At 47.0% G+C, this 17,558-nt stretch overlaps 1 protein-coding gene across 3 annotated transcripts in view; it reads left to right on the top strand.

Moving 5' to 3' along the window:
* The window catches only part of LOC123811973 (charged multivesicular body protein 3), a 101,820-nt gene extending 93,846 nt beyond the window's left edge, over nucleotides 1-7,974 (top strand). For all 3 annotated transcript variants that reach the window (XM_045828533.1, XM_045828531.1, XM_045828532.1), the window contains one exon: nucleotides 6,223-7,974. In XM_045828533.1, coding sequence (XP_045684489.1) covers nucleotides 6,223-6,371 — 149 coding nt within the window. In that variant the 3' untranslated portion in view covers nucleotides 6,372-7,974. The remainder of the gene's footprint in view (nucleotides 1-6,222) is intronic.
* The last annotated feature ends 9,584 nt before the right edge of the window (nucleotides 7,975-17,558 follow it).

Genomic DNA, 17,558 nt, shown 5'->3' on the forward strand with positions numbered 1-17,558 from the left:
CAACCCAGTTGCTGGGTTGTGACACAGTATGTGGGGGCAGGGTCCAAGAGGGAACAATGGCACTTGCTTCGCTCTGTGTCGGCTTTCATTCCCTTGCGCCACTTGCCCCAAGCAACTGGGCCTTTCTGGTGCTGAGTCCTGTGTGGGTGGGCTTGTGTACATTCTAGGACCCCATGGTTCTCTCCAACAAACTCTCCTGTGAGGCTGGGAGTCTCTTCCGGCACCTCAACCCCCACAGGTGTCCCCAGTCAGTGCCTTGAGGCTTTATTTTCCAGTGCTGGGACCCTGGGTTTTGCCATCTGTCTTGCTCCCCAGCCTTGCCAGGTTTATCTACACTCAAATGTGGGACCGCTGGTGACTCACTTCATAATCACTGCCTTGCTGGGTCTGTCCATTGCCACCCCATGCCTGGGGTCTGCCAGCCTCTGCCTGCGCACCCAGGGTCCACCCGCTTCATCTTGCGCACCTGGTACCACTGCTTTTTGTGCAGCAACCCCTTTTCACCTGGTCGCCCAACTCCGCCCCACCTACCGGTCTGGATGAATGTGTCTATTTTAACTCCTTGATTGTCTGATTTCCATACAGTTCAATCTGCTGTCAGTTCTGGTTGTTATTTTGTTCCTAAATTGTTGTCCTTATTTTGGTTGTGTGAGGAGGCACAGTGTGTCTACCTACACCTTCATCTTGGCTGGAAATCTGGGTCTTGTTTTTTTTATCCATTCTGCTGTGTTGTGTCTTTTAACTGAAATATTTTGTTTATTTACATTTAAGTAATTATTCATAGTATGTAGGTATTGCCATTTTACTGTTTTCTTATTGTTGTGTAGGTCTCCTCTTTCCTTTCTTATTCCCTTGCTCTCTTCTCTTATGTTTTGATGACTTTCTGAAGGGTTATATTTGGATTCCTCTCTCTTTATTTCTTGTATATCTCTCACAGATCTTTGGTTTATGGTTATCATGCACTTCATAAACACCAAGCTGTCAATATAGTTGTCTATTTTAAGTTGATGGTCACATAAGTTTGAACACATTCTAAAATAACTTTTGTTTTACTCACCCCCTTCACGCTTAAGTTTTTGTCATTATTTTTTACTTCTCATGTGTATGTGTAACCCTTAGTTTATATTTGTAATTACACATGATAGTCCTACTTTTGTCTAATCTCTGTACTAGTTTTATAATTGGTTTCTTTAATGATCACCTTTGTCAATGAGATTTTTTTCTTTCATGTGTTTTCTTATTCATATGTTTTATCTTTTCTACTTAAAGAAGTCTCTTTAACAATTCTTTTAATATTGGCTTAGTGATGTTTTTAACTCCTTTACCATTTTCTTGTCTGTGAAACTGTCATCCTTTAATTCTAAATGATAGCCTTGCTGGGTGGAGTGATCATATTTGTAGGTTTGTGCCTTTCATCACCTTGAATATTTCGTGCCACTATCTTCTGGACTGGAATGTTTCTGTTGAAAAATTAGCTGATAGTCTTATAGGAGCTCCTTTGTACATAACTAACTGCTTTTCTCTTGCTACTTTTAGATTATCCATCTTTAACTTTTTGCATGTTGATCATGATACGTCTTGATGTGGACTCTTTGTGTTCATCTCATTTGGGACTCCGTACTTTCTGGGCTTATATGTCTATTTCCTTTACCAGGTTAGGGAAGTTTTCCATAATTAATTGTCCAAATAGGTTTTCAATTTCTTTCTTTCTCTTCTCTTTTCCGTTTGGTATCCCTATAATGTGAATGTTGGTGTGTAGGATGTTGTGTTAGAAATCCCTTAAACTACCCTCATTTTTTAAATTCCTTTTTTTTTTTGCTTTTGCTAATTGGGTGATTTCCACTGCCTTGTCTTTCAGATTGCTGATTTGATCCTCTGCTTCATCTAATCTGCTATAGATTCCCATTAGTATAGTTTTCATTTCAGTTACTATATTTTTCAGTTCTGATTTGTTCTTTTTTATGTTTTTTATTAATATCCTTTATTATGTCTTCTAGCTCTTTGTTGAAGTTCTTAATAAGTTCATCTATTTTTCTCCCAAGTTCATTGAGCATTTTTTAAATATATTTTATTGATTTTGCTATTACACTTGTCCCAGTTTTTCACCCTTTGCCCCCCTCTACCTGATACCCCCCCCTCCAGCAATCCCCTCCCCTTAGTTCATGTCCATAGGTCATGCATATAAGTTCTTTGGCTTCTCCATTTCCTATACTATTCTTCACATCCCCCTCTCTATTTTGTACCTACCAATTATGCTTCTTAATCCTTACAACTTTTCCTCAATTCTTCTCCTTCCCCCACCCCACAGATAACCCTCCAAATGATCCCGTATCTATGATTCTGTTCCTGTTCCAGTTGTTTGTTTACTTTGTTTCTCTAGATTCAGTTGTTGATAGTTGTAAATTTGTTGACATTTGAATGTTCATAGTATTGATCTTCTTTTTCTTAAATAAGTCCCTTTAACATTTCATGTAATAATGGCTTGGTGATGATGAACTCCTTTAGCTTTACCTTGTCTGGGAAGCACTTTATCTGCCCTTCCATTCTAAATTATAGCTTTGCTGGACAGAGTAATCTTGGTTGTAAGTCCTTGCTTTTCATTACTCTGAATACTTCTGGTCAGTCCCTTCTTGCCTGCACAGTTTCTTTTGAGAAATCAGCTGACAGTCTTAGGAAAACTCCTTTGTAGGTAACTCTCTGCCTTTTTCTTTCTGCTTTTAAGATTCTCTCTTTATCTTTAACTCTTACCATTTTAATTGTGATATGTCTTGGTGTGGTCCTCTTTGGGTCCACCTTGTTTGGGACTCTCTGCTTCCTGGACTTATATGTCTGTTTCCTTTGCCAAATTAGGGAGGTTTTCTTTCCTTATTTTTTCAAATAAGTTTTCGATTTCTTGCTCTTCCTCTTCTTCTAGCACCCCTATGATTTGATGTTGGTATATTTGGAGATGTCCCAGAGGGTCCTTATACTATCCTCATTTTTTTTAATTCTTTTTTCTTTTCACTGTTCTGGTTGAGTACTTATTCTTCATTATGTTCTAAATGGTTGATTTGAATCCCAGCTTCCTCCCTTCCACTCATGATTTCCTGTAGATTTTTCTTTATTTCATTTAGTGTAACCTTCATTTCTTCCTTTATGTTGTCGCTGTGCTCAGTGAGTTCTTTAAGCATCCTGATTACCAGTGTTTTGAACACTGTATGTGATAAGTTGGTTATCTCTGTTTCATTTAGTTCTTTTTCTAAGGTTTTGTTCTGTTCTTTCATTTGGGCCACATTTCTTTGTCTCCTCACTTTGGCAGCCTCCCTGTGTTTGTTTCTGTGTATTAGGTAGAGCTACTTTGACTCCCTGTCTTAGTAGCATGGCCTATTGTAGAAAAGGCATCTGCAAATTGTGAGGGGTGGAGCCTTAGGTAATCACCAGGGCAGAGCAACCCGCTTCTGTATTGTGGCTGTGTAGGGGGAGAGTTCAGAGAGGGGACAGCGCTGTTGCCTGGGTCCTGGAGGTTTGCCCAGCACTCACCCCATTTCCAGTCTCTTCGCCCACTTCTCATATGTGACTGGCGCCCTTCCATCTGCTGCCCTGGTGGTGAATCCCAGAGTGAGGACATGTTTGCATATGTTCTAAGACCATGCCAGCCCTTTAACCTGAGTCTCCTGAAAATCCAGCAATTCCTTCTTCCACCCCAACCCCCACTGTTTTTTTCACCCATAAGTTATGTGGATTTATCTTCCCATCCCTGGAACCCTAGGCTTTGCGGTCTGGCCTGGGGCTTTGATTACTTACTCCCAAGGTATGCCTCCCGATTTTTATCCACCACACATGAATGAGGGATCGTCTGTTCCTCTGCCTCCACTGCCACCTCTCTGTGCCACACTGCATCTCCACACTCCACCGACTGTGCACCTCTGCCCCTCCTACCCTCCTGCATGAATGTGGCTTCTTTAAATCCTTGGTGGTCAGACTTCCATACAGGTCGACTTTGTGACAGTTCTGATGTTACTTGTTTTGAGATCTAGTTGTAATTGTCTCTGTGGTTGTGCAAGGAGGCAAAGCATGTCTATGTATGCCTCCATCTTGACTGAAAGTCCTCATTGAGCATTTTTAAAACCAGTGTTTTGTACTCGGTATGTTATAGATTGCTTGTCTCCATTTCTTTTAGTTCTTTTTCAGGAGTTTTGTCCTGGTCTTTCCTTTGGGAATACATGTTGTGGTTCCTCATTTTGGTTGACTTCTTGTGTTCGTTTCTATGTATTTTGTAGATCTGCTACATCTCCCAGTCTTGATGGAGTGAGGTTATATAGAAGGTGTTCTCTGGGGGTCAGGGGCACAGTCTTCTTGGTCATCTGAGCCAGGTGCTCCAGAGGTGTCCCCTCTGTGGGTTATATGTGCCCTGCTGTTGTAGTTAGGCCCCAAATACTGTTAGCAAGACCATGCTTTGGGTTGAACCTCAGGCTGACTGGCTGAGTGCTGGTCACCAGTATAGTGGGCAAGGGTTTATAAGGGCTGATCCCACAGAACTGGTATCACTTGCTACCAGCCAAGTCCAACCTTGTGGTGTGCTGGCTGTAGAACTGGTTGGTAGGTCTGCTCTGATTTGTTGGGCCTGGAGCCTCTTGGCAGTGGCTCTGGTACAGGCCAACATTAGGGACCCTGGTGCAGGCTGAGGTCAGCCACCACTTATGCTGGGCTTAGGACCACTTGGTAGGAGCTACAGAGTGATCTGCATCTCGTTGCTTGTGCTGGGCTTGAAGGTATTTGGAAGAGGCTACACTGCAAAGCATGGCAGGCTGCCACTTGTGACCCTTTGCTGCACAGCACAATGTGAGCTCAGGCAGGCTGCCACTTATATCAGGCTTGGGGCCACCTGATGGGAGTTACAAGATATACTGAGACTAGTCACCATTTGTGCTGGTCTTGGTTGGAACTACAGTGCACACTGAAGCCAGCTACCTATCATGTGTGTGGGATTTGTGGACCTTTGAGAAAGCCTGCAGTGCAAGTCTAGGGCACCCACTGCTCATGTGAGGTGTGCAGATTTGTGGGAAAGTCTGTAGCTTGAGCTGAGACAGGTTTCTTATGTAGAAAAGCTGCTGGAGGAGGCTCAGTCCAGACAAGAGACTTTACGGGGGTGGGCAGGGTTTCAGAATCACTAAGGCAAGGCGAATGGTGTTAGCCAATTTAAAGGAGAGTGCAGATTTGATACCTTTTAGCACTTTTGTCCCATGGAAAAAGTTGCCACCTCCCCTGCCCTGGCAGCCCCTCACCCTAAAGTTAGTCAATTTAGTTCCTCCTAGTGTGTCCTTGATGCTTTTCAAGCTACTGCCCCTGTGCTAGACCATAGAACAAGTGAGTTTGTGAATGAGTGAGTCTGTGTGTGGGCCCTTTACAATCAGCACCTAAGCCTCTACCAGCCCTTTGTCTTTCTCAGAAGCAATCCTGCTGATTTTCACAGCCAGATATTATGGGGACCTCTCTTCCCAGCACTGGAGCCCCAGGCTGAAAAGCCAGGTTTGGGGCTAAGACTCCTTGCTCCTCAGGAGGCACCTCTGCAGCTGGGATATTGCCACACTGTGGTTGAGAGATCTGCCCATTTCACATCTCCACCCCTCCTGCTTCCTTTGTATCCCCAGTGACGGGAATTCTGTTCAGCCCATCTTCAGGTGCTTCCCAGTGGTGGCTGTGCCGTATTCCTTTGCAGTTTTGATCGTGGGAGGAGGGGTAGGACAGCATGTATCTCCTCTTCTGTCTCAAATGTCAAGTTTTAAATCTTTATTTTTACTTCTGGATTTTCTGGGTTTTGTGTTTATTAAAAAATATAATTGGTGAGGTTTAATTTTTGTTTGTTTATGTGTTTTAATTTTGGGGGGTGGGGAAGACTAGTTATGCCATACTCCAGAAAAACATTTTATGAAGATTTAGAAACAATTTAGTTAGATTTGAAATCTTCATGAATCTTGAAAATTTAGTATTCAATATTGTTTAGGAATGTAGATCAAGAGCTTCAGAACCAAAATTCTAAAATCAGAATCTCTTTACAGTTATTACGACTTTGTTATCATTACAAGGTGGTGTTGCGCCTTTGTCACAGTGAGCAAAACCTCACCGCACCAGCTTGTTTCATTGCCCCTTCTCTGACAGACTGATCCAGGTGTGAAAGGCAGGGAAGATGATGGATTAACACAACCAATATTTTGTTAATCTGTTCACTGTGTTTGTTTTCAGGGGCCTTGGGCAAAGCACCTAGTAAAGTGACTGATGCCCTTCCAGAGCCTGAAGTTGTAGGAGCAATGGCCGCCTCAGATGAGGAAGAGGAAGAGGAGGAGGAGGCCCTGGAGGCCATGCAGTCCCGGCTGGCCACGCTCCGCAGCTAGGGGCCACCCAGCTGGGCCCTCAAGCTCTTCTCATGCCTGTCCGCCAGGTGTGCGCACACTCCTCTGAAACAGCAGCCATTTATGTATCTCTTGCACTACACCTCTGTGATGAGGCTTTGCATTCTAAAGAAGGTTTTCTTCACTCTGCAGAGGTTTTGGGGATTGTTCTTGAGAGGTGGTGTAATAAACACATCATTTTCAGGAGTATAAACAGAAGTATCTGTTTTGGAAGGAAGGCAAAAGAATTTGATCTTCTCACAAAACACTTCTGAGAATGGAGTTCATTGCCTGAATGTCAAAGACTCTGTACATTTTTTGGTCTGTAAAACACTATATAAATGGATTTTAATAAATTTCTGCTTTAACACTTGGTCTTATTTTAGATTGTCATATGCAATGAACTTTCAAGCTGTTTGCTATTCCAAATTATTTCATATGTGGCCTTGGAAAGAGATGCATGAAACTTGGAAGCTCAGAAGAAGGGGCTTTTCCTCTGTGGGTGCTTCTCCCCAGCCTTCCCACAATGTATGGGAGCCATTTTGTGCTTTTTGACATCTTTTAACCAAAAAGATGATTGGGGATTTTGACTCTGTGTCCTGTTTGGACGGATGTATTATGTCCTGAGAGGTGTGTGTGGGGTGGGAGTCAAGGGACTTTTCTTCCCTCCCTTCCCATTGCAGGTTGCACCCATAACAGACAACTATGAGATGAGGACACGTTCTCTGACTGCCTGGCCCTGCTTTGGGCTGGTTGTTGTGGACGCATGGGATATGGGCCTGCCCATAAGTGCTTTATCAAAGCCAGGAGCTGACCAGTGAGAGGCGTGATGTGGTCATGCATTATAAACAACTCGCACACATCTGAAATATTCCTAAATTACATTTGTAAGTAATTCAGCAGTAGCAATTTATAGTTGTGTTTGACAGTTTATAAAACTCTTTGACATATGTGATCTCATTCAGTCCTAACCAAAAAGGAAAACAGCTCACCTTGTACTGCTGGGATTCGACCCAGAAACCTCTGGTCCAAGTCCTATGTGTAGTAAATCAGGCAGAAAAAACCCAGCCACTTACTCACAGGCTGCCTGGTGCAGATTGTGCGGAGATCCTGGTGTCTCCGGTGTTGCTGCAGTGAGGCCCTTCTAGTCTCATCATGCAAATTGGAGATCATGAATCCAGGTATGACCTTATTACTCCTGATTTTATCTTCAGGATACACTTTGTTTTTTCAGTAAACATGTTTTGGAGCAGTTTTAAGTTCATAGCACAATTGACTGGAAAATATAGAATTCCCAAGTACTGCCTGTCCCAACACGTGCAAGGTTTTCCCACGTGTAGCGTACTGCCACCCCTCCCACACCACGGAAATATGTTCGTTCCTGAAATCATGCAGCGTGTAGCCTTTCAGATTGGCTTCTTTCAGTTACTAATATGCATGTAAGTTTTCTTTATGCTTTTTAATAGCTTAGTAGCTCATTTCTCTTTATTGCCGAATAATATTCCAGCATTTGTACGTACCACACTATCCACTCAGCTGTTGAAGGACATCTTGGTTGCTTCCAAGTTTTGGCAATTATGAATAAAGCTGTAAACATTCGTGTGCACGTTTTTGTGTGGACGTGTTTCAACTCATTTAAATCCCAAAGAGCACAGCTGCTGGATCGTACGGTAAGGGTATGTTTAGCTTTGTAAGAAACTGCCAAACTGTGCTCCAGAGTGGCTGTGCCAGTTTGCATCTGCGCCAGCACTGTGTGAGTGCGCCGCTGCTCCGCGTCTGCAGCAGCGCTGGCGGCGGAGCTCTGGACTTAGACCATTCAGACAGGCGTGTGATGGCATCTCATTGTTTCAGCTTGTAGTTTCCTAATGGCATGATGTTGAACATCTTTTCAGGTGCTTTTTTGTCATCTGTAAATCTTCTTTGGAGAGGTGTCTGTTTAGGTTCTTTGCCCATTTTTAATTGGTTTTTTTGTTTCCTTATTATTGAATTTTCAGAGTTCTTTGTGTATTTGGAATAATAGTTCTTTATCAGATGTGTCTTTTCCCAATATTTTCTCCCAGTCTGTGGCTGTCTTCTCTTTCTCTTCACTTTTTCATATAACAGAAGTTTTTAATTTTAATGAAGTCTAGCCTACCAGTTATTTCTTCCATGATTGTGTTCTTGGTATTGAATCTCAAAAGTCGTTGCCACACCCAAGGTCACCTAGATTTTCTCCTATGTTACGTTCTAGGAGTTTTATAGTGTTTTATACATTTAGGTCTGTGATCCATTTTGATTTAATTGTTGTGAATCATTTAAGGTCTTTGTCTAGATTTTTATTTTTGCACATGGATGCCCAGTTGTTTCAGCACCATCTGTTGAAAATACCATCTGTGTTGCACTTTATTATCCTTGCTCCTATGTCAGAGATCAGATTACGGTATTCATCAGGCCTATTTCAGGGCCCTTGGTGTCGTTTCATCGCTGTGTTTTCCTGTACTTTTGCCAATACCACACTGTCGTCTTCCACACTGTTGACTAATGTACCTCTATAGTAAGTGTTGAAGTCAGATAGAGTCCGTCCTCCAGCTTCATTTTTCTCCTTCCATATTGTGTCAGCTGTTCTGTATTTTTTTTCTCTGCATATAAATACTAGAATTGCTTTGTCAATATCCACAAATTGACTTGCTGGGATTTTGATTGGGATTTCATTAAATCTATAAATGAAGTTGAGAAAAACTGACATGTTGACAGGGTATGGTTTTATGATTGCATTTATCTGGCTAGTGTATTCACTGCATGATATTGGAATTAAAGGATGCTACTAATCCCTGGGCGTTTTTGTTCTGATGTGGATAATCAGAGTTTTTCCAGGTGGATAGATGGAGAGTCAGAACAAATAATGACAGCAGCCGTTCCAGCCATTCAAGTGAAATGATCTAAATGTAGGACGTGGTTTAATTGTTTAAGGAGGTTCTGGAGTCTCCATTCCTGCTTGGAGGCAGAGGAAAGAACATTGTTGGCTCCTTATCATGTGAATATTCCATTTCCCCTCAGTTCTCTAAAGGACATGACTAGAAACAAAGGTGGGTCAGACACTCTCCGGCCCTGAAAGGGACCACGGTCTGGGAAAGGGAATTACAGTATAAACTACTGCAATAGAACTTCCTTCAACGTAGGGCCAGCACCAGTGGTACCAGCTTCCACTCTTCCCACTGTAACTGTTTGGTGCCCTCAAAATAAATCAGTTTCAAGGGTACTGAGAATAGCATTCCACATCACCAACTCATTTGTTTTGTTTTTAAATACAGCTTACTTTTTAAAATCACGGCCTCGCTTATGGTAATCACACAGCACTTCACTCTGGGTAGATGGTAACCTCACTTCCCCTGTCCCTCCCCCTCTCCCGTGTTATCTGTCAGAGACGCCTTCCTGAGCGCTCACAGCTCACAAGTTCTTAGGCCCCCTTCAAGGTGTGTCTCAGAACTCCTAGGGAGAGGAGGTTATGACTCATTTGTTCTCAATTAGTACTAGTCATGCCCACCCCTTCACCTCTCCCTGACTCCCAGCCCCATGACTGTAGCTATGGGAACAACTGTAAAAAAATCAAAGCTTTCAAAGCTTTGAAGAACTGGGACCATTTTTCTTGTCCTATTCTGTGACTGATGCTCTTCAAATGCTAACATGTATTACCGATAAGAAAGGCTTGTAAGTGAAATAAACTTGGGAAATGTTTGGTCAAAATAAACATAAAGCAGGTTTCTTTACAACTTTGCAGAGCCTTTCAGATGCTTTTTCCAAATTTACTTGACTAAAACGATTATTTTTGAGATACCAGAGTTAACTTTTTTAGCCACTTAGGCCATTTTAGAAATGCAAGTCTAAACCACAGTAGGGAAGTAACCTTTTTTTTAAGCTAAGGAAGTTCTACACATAATCAGTTACAGTTTTAAAAAATAATGTCACTAAAATGGTGGAGTGGATACCTCCAAAGAAACATTGAAAAAAGAGCCAGAAACTATCAAAACCAACCTCATCAGAACTCTGGAAAAGAAAAGGTTTACACCATCCAAGTGATTGCTGCATTAAGAAAAAAGAAACTTAGAAACAGAAAGCTGTGGCATGTTTGCTCGCCCTTGTCCCACCTGTTTCTAGGAGTGGCGGCAGCCGCAACACCCTTGTGGCACCCGGGTTCCTAGTTCCAGAGGAACAGAGCAGGCCTTGCTCACGGGGTGCATTTGCCTGCCCTACCCTGTCTGGGGTCATCCTCAACCACCAACACAAGGTGCTCATCTTTGGTTTGCCTGTCCCGGACCTTGGGGTGGAAAAGCAGCAGCCACTGCTTGAAAACACGTGAGGAAGTCTTTAAGATGTGCAAGCACCTGAGCATTCCACAGACTGCTTAGAGACGGAGGAAAGCCAGGGAAAGGGTTTCTTTAGGATACCAGGGCTTTCAGAAGCATCTGAATGCCGGGCAATTTAGAAAGCCACATACATGTCCAGGACACAAAATATGCTCAGAAAGGACCTGAGAAGTCTCTGAACATTCGCCATGGCTGATCTGTAGGCTGAGGCAGAACCATAAGTGGTCTGGTTAAGTGTTTAAAAGTGCCTCAGCACAGGGTCAGTCCATAAAGACTGGGACAGGTGGTGGTGTTTGTGCTCTGAAGTCCTGGCACTGAGGAAGTCTCTCAGAAACACTGGCTGGGCACAGCGAGGCCTCAACGATGAAGAATAGCAGACCCCAGGGAGGGGGGCGATTCTTGAATTCTGGAATATTCAAATATCCAGTTTCCACCATGAAAAATCACAAATCATACAAGGAAACTGGAAAGTGTGGTTCATTTAAAAGAGAAATTTGACAGAAACTGCCTGAGGCAGCCCAGACATGGTACTTCCCAGACAAAGACCCTAAAACCACCTGTTTTAAATATGTTCAAGAGGTAAAGAAAGTCAGGAAAACAATGTGTGAACAAAATGAGAATGTCAGTAAAGAGAATTTTAAAAAGGAGCCACAGAAATTCTAGAGCTAAAAAGTACAATAACTGAAATGAAAATATATATAAATTTTATATATATATATATATATATATATATATATATATATATATATGAGAGGTTCAACATCAGATATGTATCAGACCTGGATCCTCTCGAACTTGACCCCAGTGGGGTCTGACCCCCCACCACGCTGGGGACCCCACAGTGGGCATGCCTCACCTCAGGTGCTCCTTGCTCCCAGGAAGGACTCACGACTCCGAGTAGATTTAATAGGCCACCCCGCCCTGCTTTAGCCCCCAGTAGCCCCCAGCAGCTTGGGAGAAGGACCCATTCTCCAGGACCAGGCAATGCCACCCTCATCTGAGGGTGCTGGCTGGTCATCTGTCTGCCCAGCGTGAGGCAGAGTGCAGGTGGGGGTGCCCGGCAGGTCTGGAATACCAGGTAAGGGTAGCGGGGGTTGGGGAGGGGCAGGAGCAAGGTGGGCTTTCAGGCTGCTGTGTTGTGCATTGGGAGCCAGAGGTGAGAGGGTGGAGGCACCAGGCTGCCTGAGCGGCTGGACTGTGGCCTGGCAGTGGGGCCAGTGGGAGTGGCTCGAGAGGCTGTGTGGGGCAACCCCAGAGGACCAGACCGGGTGAGGGTGACTTCCTCAAGAGGCAGCATGAGGGGCAATGGGAGTCCTGCAGGAAGGGACTCCTACAATGTGGGCCCCAGCATTGTCTTAGAGCCCTCTGACAATCCAGTCCAGCCTGCCAGATGAAGGGCTGGGTGCAACTTTCTCTAGGTCTCCATGGGCTCCTCTCACCTCTGTCTTGTGCTGGAGAAATGTTGTGAAGTGATGGGCAGCAAGTAAGATGGGCATTAGCAGGCAGCGGGTTCGCTGAGAATCACCCCATCTTTTGTGGCCTCCCTGCACAGCCCCCTTCACCTGCTCTTGGGGTCTCAGGTCAGGCGAGATCCAGGGCTGGGCCTAGCAGGGCCACAGGAAGAGCTCCGGACTCCAGCCAGAGGAGTCACTAGGCTGTGCCTGGGAGGCTGTGTGGGAAGAGCAGGGAGTGCACCAAGGTCAGAGGCTCCAGGGGGAACCAGCACATGGACCATCCGCTCCACTGTCCATTCACAAACTGGCCCCTGGCAAGCCTCAGAGAATGGGAGACAAGGTGTGCTTTCTTCAGAAATGGCTTGGAGCAGGGAGAAGCAGACCCCTTCCTGAAGGAAGGCAAAGGGGCCTGTGGAAGCCCTCTGGCAGGAAGCCCTGGTTCAGGCAAGGAATGGTGATGTGCAGAAAAGCAGCCAGGAGGAGGGCCCTGCGTGGGCACCGGGAAGAGGTGCACGACTTCCTCCCCAGTAGTTTCAGTGTTTGCGCAGTTTGTGCACCGCAGCACAGGCTGAGAAGCACCCTGGAGGTATCAGAAGGTTTCATCGCAGCTTCTGGTGGGTTCCAGTCGCCCAGTGCTGAGGTGTCAATGGTGCTGAGCCACGTCAGCTTCTCTGTGGGTCCCTGGGTCTACATCTGAGTGTGGAAGGGGTGGTGGTGGGGGGCCTGAGAGCTGTGTGCCCAGGGGATCCATCAGCCTCTCCAGGAATGACCTGGGTGGCAAGAACAGGGATGCTTCCATCAGAGCCTGCATTAGCCACTGGAGTTCATTTTGAGCTCCTCATCAGAGGAGAAATGCCCAGGCTCTGAATAAGGCAGGACACAGGGCAGGGTTCGAGGGTGAAAGGTCTTCTCTCGGGCAGAACCTGGCTCCCAGGTCCAGCCCGGCAACCCTCAGAGAGAGCACAGCTGCCCTGCTCAGCTGGTCTGTCCAGTCTGCTGACCTTGTTCATGTCCTCACCCAGCCTGGCCCTTATGTACTAAACAGTTCCGTGGTCACTTTAGATCTCCCACACTGTGTCTTTTCAAATTATAATACATTGGTGTCCAACCAGCATAGTAGTCATCATTTTCATCTTGTTCAATAACAGGGCTCCTTCCTCCTGGCCTGGGGTTGTCGGGGGTGAGGGTTGTCTGTCTTGGAAGGGGGCCAGTTGTCTTCCTCTGTGTGGCTCACTTCCCTCTCACTAGCCTGGCGGGACCGCCCAGCAGGGAGAAGTGGACAGGCCCGGGCTAGCTGGGAAGGCTTCCAGGTGCGGGCTCCTGCTGAGGAAGGGCTCCGCACATCACAGACCCCGGAGCCCTGCCTTGAGCCCCTCTGCCTGGTGGTCCTTGCTACAGATAGGGCTTCTCTGCTGGCTGCTGCCAACCCCCTCTGACTGGCAGGCCTTCCCTGGGCAGCACCCCACATACAAGGAGGCCACCAGAGTCCCACCCCAGCCTCGTGGCCACACTTGGTCTGAGGACAGGCTCTCACCACCCCCTCAAAGAGAGCCAGGGCCCCAGGGTCACCAGCTGGTCCTTGGGAATTCCCTTTGACAAGCTGCTCTGTTATAGGATTCCTCTTGGGGCTCCATCACCTTTAAAAACATTTTCTAATTAATATTTATATGATGGGATTGCTTGTTCAAACTTTTATTGAGCCACACAGATGGTTTTGGAGCTAAAAGGACTTAGGAGATCAACTGGGCCAGCTCCCCGAACTTACAGATAGAGAAACAGAGGCCCAAGGGGGTTTCAAGCAGCTTGAACGAAAAGGCGGCGTGTGCTGCTAGCAGGGATGGACACAAGTGAGGACTGCTAGCTGTGGGCATGTGTGACAGGATTCCATCTGTGACACATATACCCCTACAAACTCTCCCATGTCCAGAGTTGGGCTGTGCCTGGCCCCAGCTTACCAGGTGTGGGGGTGGGGTAGGAGATAGGAAAGAGAGGAAGATGGCTTTGAGGGTGCAATGAGACCCCAAGGTCGGGGTTCTGAGACTGGACTCTAAAAGGAGGTGAGTGCAGCAGCTGGGGCTAGGGTGCAAGGCCAGGGTAGGCCACGCAGCAGCTCAGCCAGGCCAGACTGCACAGAGCTGCTCCTTAGCCCAGGATGACGGTGGTCCTGGACCACGACTAGGGTGGCTGGTGGTGCTATAGTTGGAGTGAAGCTGACTAGGCCTTGGGTTTAGGGGTAAATCACATCACCCAGGCCTTGCCTCTCAACAAATTTCATCATCTTGAGCATGGGATGGATTCAAAGATGGGCACTTAACCTTACTTGTGCCCATTAGATACCTAGGACTCAACCTGAGCTCTGGGGGAAGAAGTCTGTGTTCATCAGGTGCTTGAAGTTGTGTGAATGTGAAGTTGGAGCTGCAGCAGCCCTTTTGGCACTATGAGGAGACTTCTTATCTAAGAAGAGAGCAACCCAAGGGAATGGTGACAAGAAAGTTGGAGGGAAAGAGACGTTTCATTCTGTGGACATCATTTCAGATGTCCCAGGCCACTTTTTAATTTTGTGAAACAACTTCGTTTGCCCAATTTGGCCCAAGTCACTTTTTGTCACTTGCCATATAATCATGATTGATCCACTAGTTTTTGTCAACCTCTGCCCCTTCTTGTGACTGGACAAGGCCTCTCCCCTGTCCTGTTGTAACCAAACAAAACAGAGGTTCAGCTGCCTGCTGCAACAAAAAAACAAAAGTCAAACTCATGAGGCAGGTGCTGGTGCAAAAGGAAAGGTTTTATTCAGGTGCCACCCAGCCTGGGAGAATGGTGGACTCCTCTCAAACACCACCTCCCCTTCCTGCTCAAGCCTGTGGTTCTTATATGGTTAGGGAGGTGAGGGCTTTTCTTTCTATCCAATAATTTTGCTAGCCATTAGCATAGTACACTGGGGGACCTATCCATTCATTTTTCTAGCTTTTAGTGTCCCTGCCGCTACCTTGGCAGATGGGGGAGACTCCACAGTGGTCTGACCATCTTTGGTAACATTGGGGCAGGTCTGACATGAAGTGGGCACCCCACTTATCTATGTACAGTTCTGGTCCCCCAGGTGTCTTCCTGGCTTCCACCCCCCAGCGCTGAAGTGGGCCTTCAGGCAAGAATTGCATCCAGTCTCCACAAGCTTTGCAGGAGGCAGACACCTGGAGTACAGGCGGGAGGGTTTATCAGAACATCTTCTTCTAGAAAGACAAGCTGAGCATGGAATCTCCGTGACCTAAGTTTAATTTAACTGACTATTTAAAAAATCAAAACTAGTAGCTGGAGCACTTAGAATATCTACCTTAGTTTAATTTCACAGGGATCCTGTTACAGCTTTTGATAAAATGTTTCATTTTAAAGGACCTGTTTCATCAAAATAGGCTTTTCCTTTACAGGGTCAGCTCAATTGATGAAAGACATTTTCATTAGGGAAAAGTGGTACCTGGCTTGGACTTAAGTGTGAATTTCATGAGGACCAAATGTTAGACGGGACAAGGCTCTCAAGGTCTGGGCAATTCTATATGTTATCACTGAATGTTATTCTTGTAAATGTTAAAATGTAGCACACCCAGTATTTTGCAGACCTGCCATAAATAGGATGGGCTTGACAGTAACTCAAGGAATGATGCATCCAACTGCAAAGGAGAAGTCAGGGTGTATGTAACTGACCACTAGTGTGTACAAGTAATGGCTAAGCCTCCGTGTGGGGAAGACAGAGCTTTGAATATAAATCCCATCTTTTTTTTTTTTACCCGCGGCAAGTAAATAAAACTACCTTGTGACAACCACATCTCGTTCTTGACTGGAGCACCCCAACACGTGAACCCCCTTGCGTGCAGTAACACAGGGACATGGTTTACCTGAGAGGTTTGCTAATTCATCGGGGGGGAGATGACCCCGTGTCACCCGAGCCCAGCGTCTCACCTTTCCACTTCAACAGACTGGTGCCTGGGAGGGGTCGGCAGGCAGAAACTGGGGAGAGAGCTCACTGTGGTGGGGGCCGCAGGCCTGGGAGGACAGTGCCTCCGGGCTCAAGACCTCGCTGGAGAAGAGGGACCCCGGCTGGGGGTGGGCTTTGGTGGCAAACTTGCTCCAGGATGGAGAGGTGTGCCCCAGACTCTGAGTTGGAAAAGGTGGGTAGAATGTGGGAAAGTTTTTCAGGCAAGGCCAGGGGAGAGCCAGTTCCAGGAGGCTAGATGTCCAGGTGGGATTCTCCACAGGTGAGGGCTGTAACCTGCCTGTGCTCTAGGAGGGAGGCCAGGTCTGGATGCAGGAGAGTGTTCTCAGGCTGCAGTGGAAGGATGGGGACGCAGATGGAGGGATGAGGAGGCAGATGGAGGGGGGCAGGGTCTTCAAGCAGAGAAAAGTAGGGGACTGTGGGAACCTTGCCTCTATGAAGAAGGGTAAAAACTTACCTTTGGGGTAACCCCTGCAGTGCATGCACCCTCCCATAAAACCATCTCCTGACCTCTGGAATCTCCATCTCAGGCTTCTCCCCGCCCCCCACCCCCATCCATCCCTGAGCCTTGTCCAGCCCTAGGGTGCCAAGATAGGACTAGGCAGCCCCTTGTGCTCCAGGATTGCCCCGGTGGGAACCAGGTGTCCTGAGGAGGACTCTCTGGGTAGGGATATCTGGACGCCCACAGCTCTTCCCAGATTTTGTGCTAGGAGGGCAAGGGGCCAATATTGGCTAGAGGTGGGTCTCCCCCAGCGTGGCACTGGCACTTGTCGCCGCCTCAGGGTGTCTCTGCTGACCGCCAGGAATGGCGACAGCTGCAGCAGCAGTGGTGATGGCGGCAGCCACGCTAAGAAGCGCGGGATCATCGCAGGTTGAGGCACCAGATGTACCCGCCATCCCCGCGCCTAGCATCCTCCGCCCACGTACTGTTGCGCTGCAGCCGAAGGCAGATCCTGCTGTCTCCCGGTGTGCTAGGCCGCACGCGGGAAACTTTCCCACAGGTTGCCAATACTGGGCCCCGGCTACGGTCCAGCAGCGGTGGATCCGCCAGCAAGCGCCAAAAGCCCCCTGCCTGCCCCACGCCTCTCCCCAGCCTCTGCCATCTCTCCTGCTGCCGCTGCCACCTGCGAATGTCCGGCTGGCCACAGCCGCCTGTCACCGCCCCCGCCTGGAAGGTGAGGAAGGTGAGGCCTGGCCCCCATGCCTGGAAACCCCATCTGCCAGTTCCATTCCCCTGCGCCCCGCTGTCCCCTCCACACCTCCCCCAGGCGGCGTCCAGCCAGACTTGAGCGAACTCGCACACTCTGCCAAGTTGCCCAACTTAAGGGCCAGATCATTCCTACAGGGGGCGCCCTGCAATGCACCCTGCACCTCGAGTGTGTGTGGGGGGTGGAGGGGTAAGAGTGAA

This window comes from Phyllostomus hastatus, unplaced genomic scaffold (assembly GCF_019186645.2).
Source record: "Phyllostomus hastatus isolate PE091 unplaced genomic scaffold, TTU_PhHast_1.1 phas_scaffold_78, whole genome shotgun sequence".
NCBI lineage: Eukaryota > Metazoa > Chordata > Mammalia > Chiroptera > Phyllostomidae > Phyllostomus > Phyllostomus hastatus.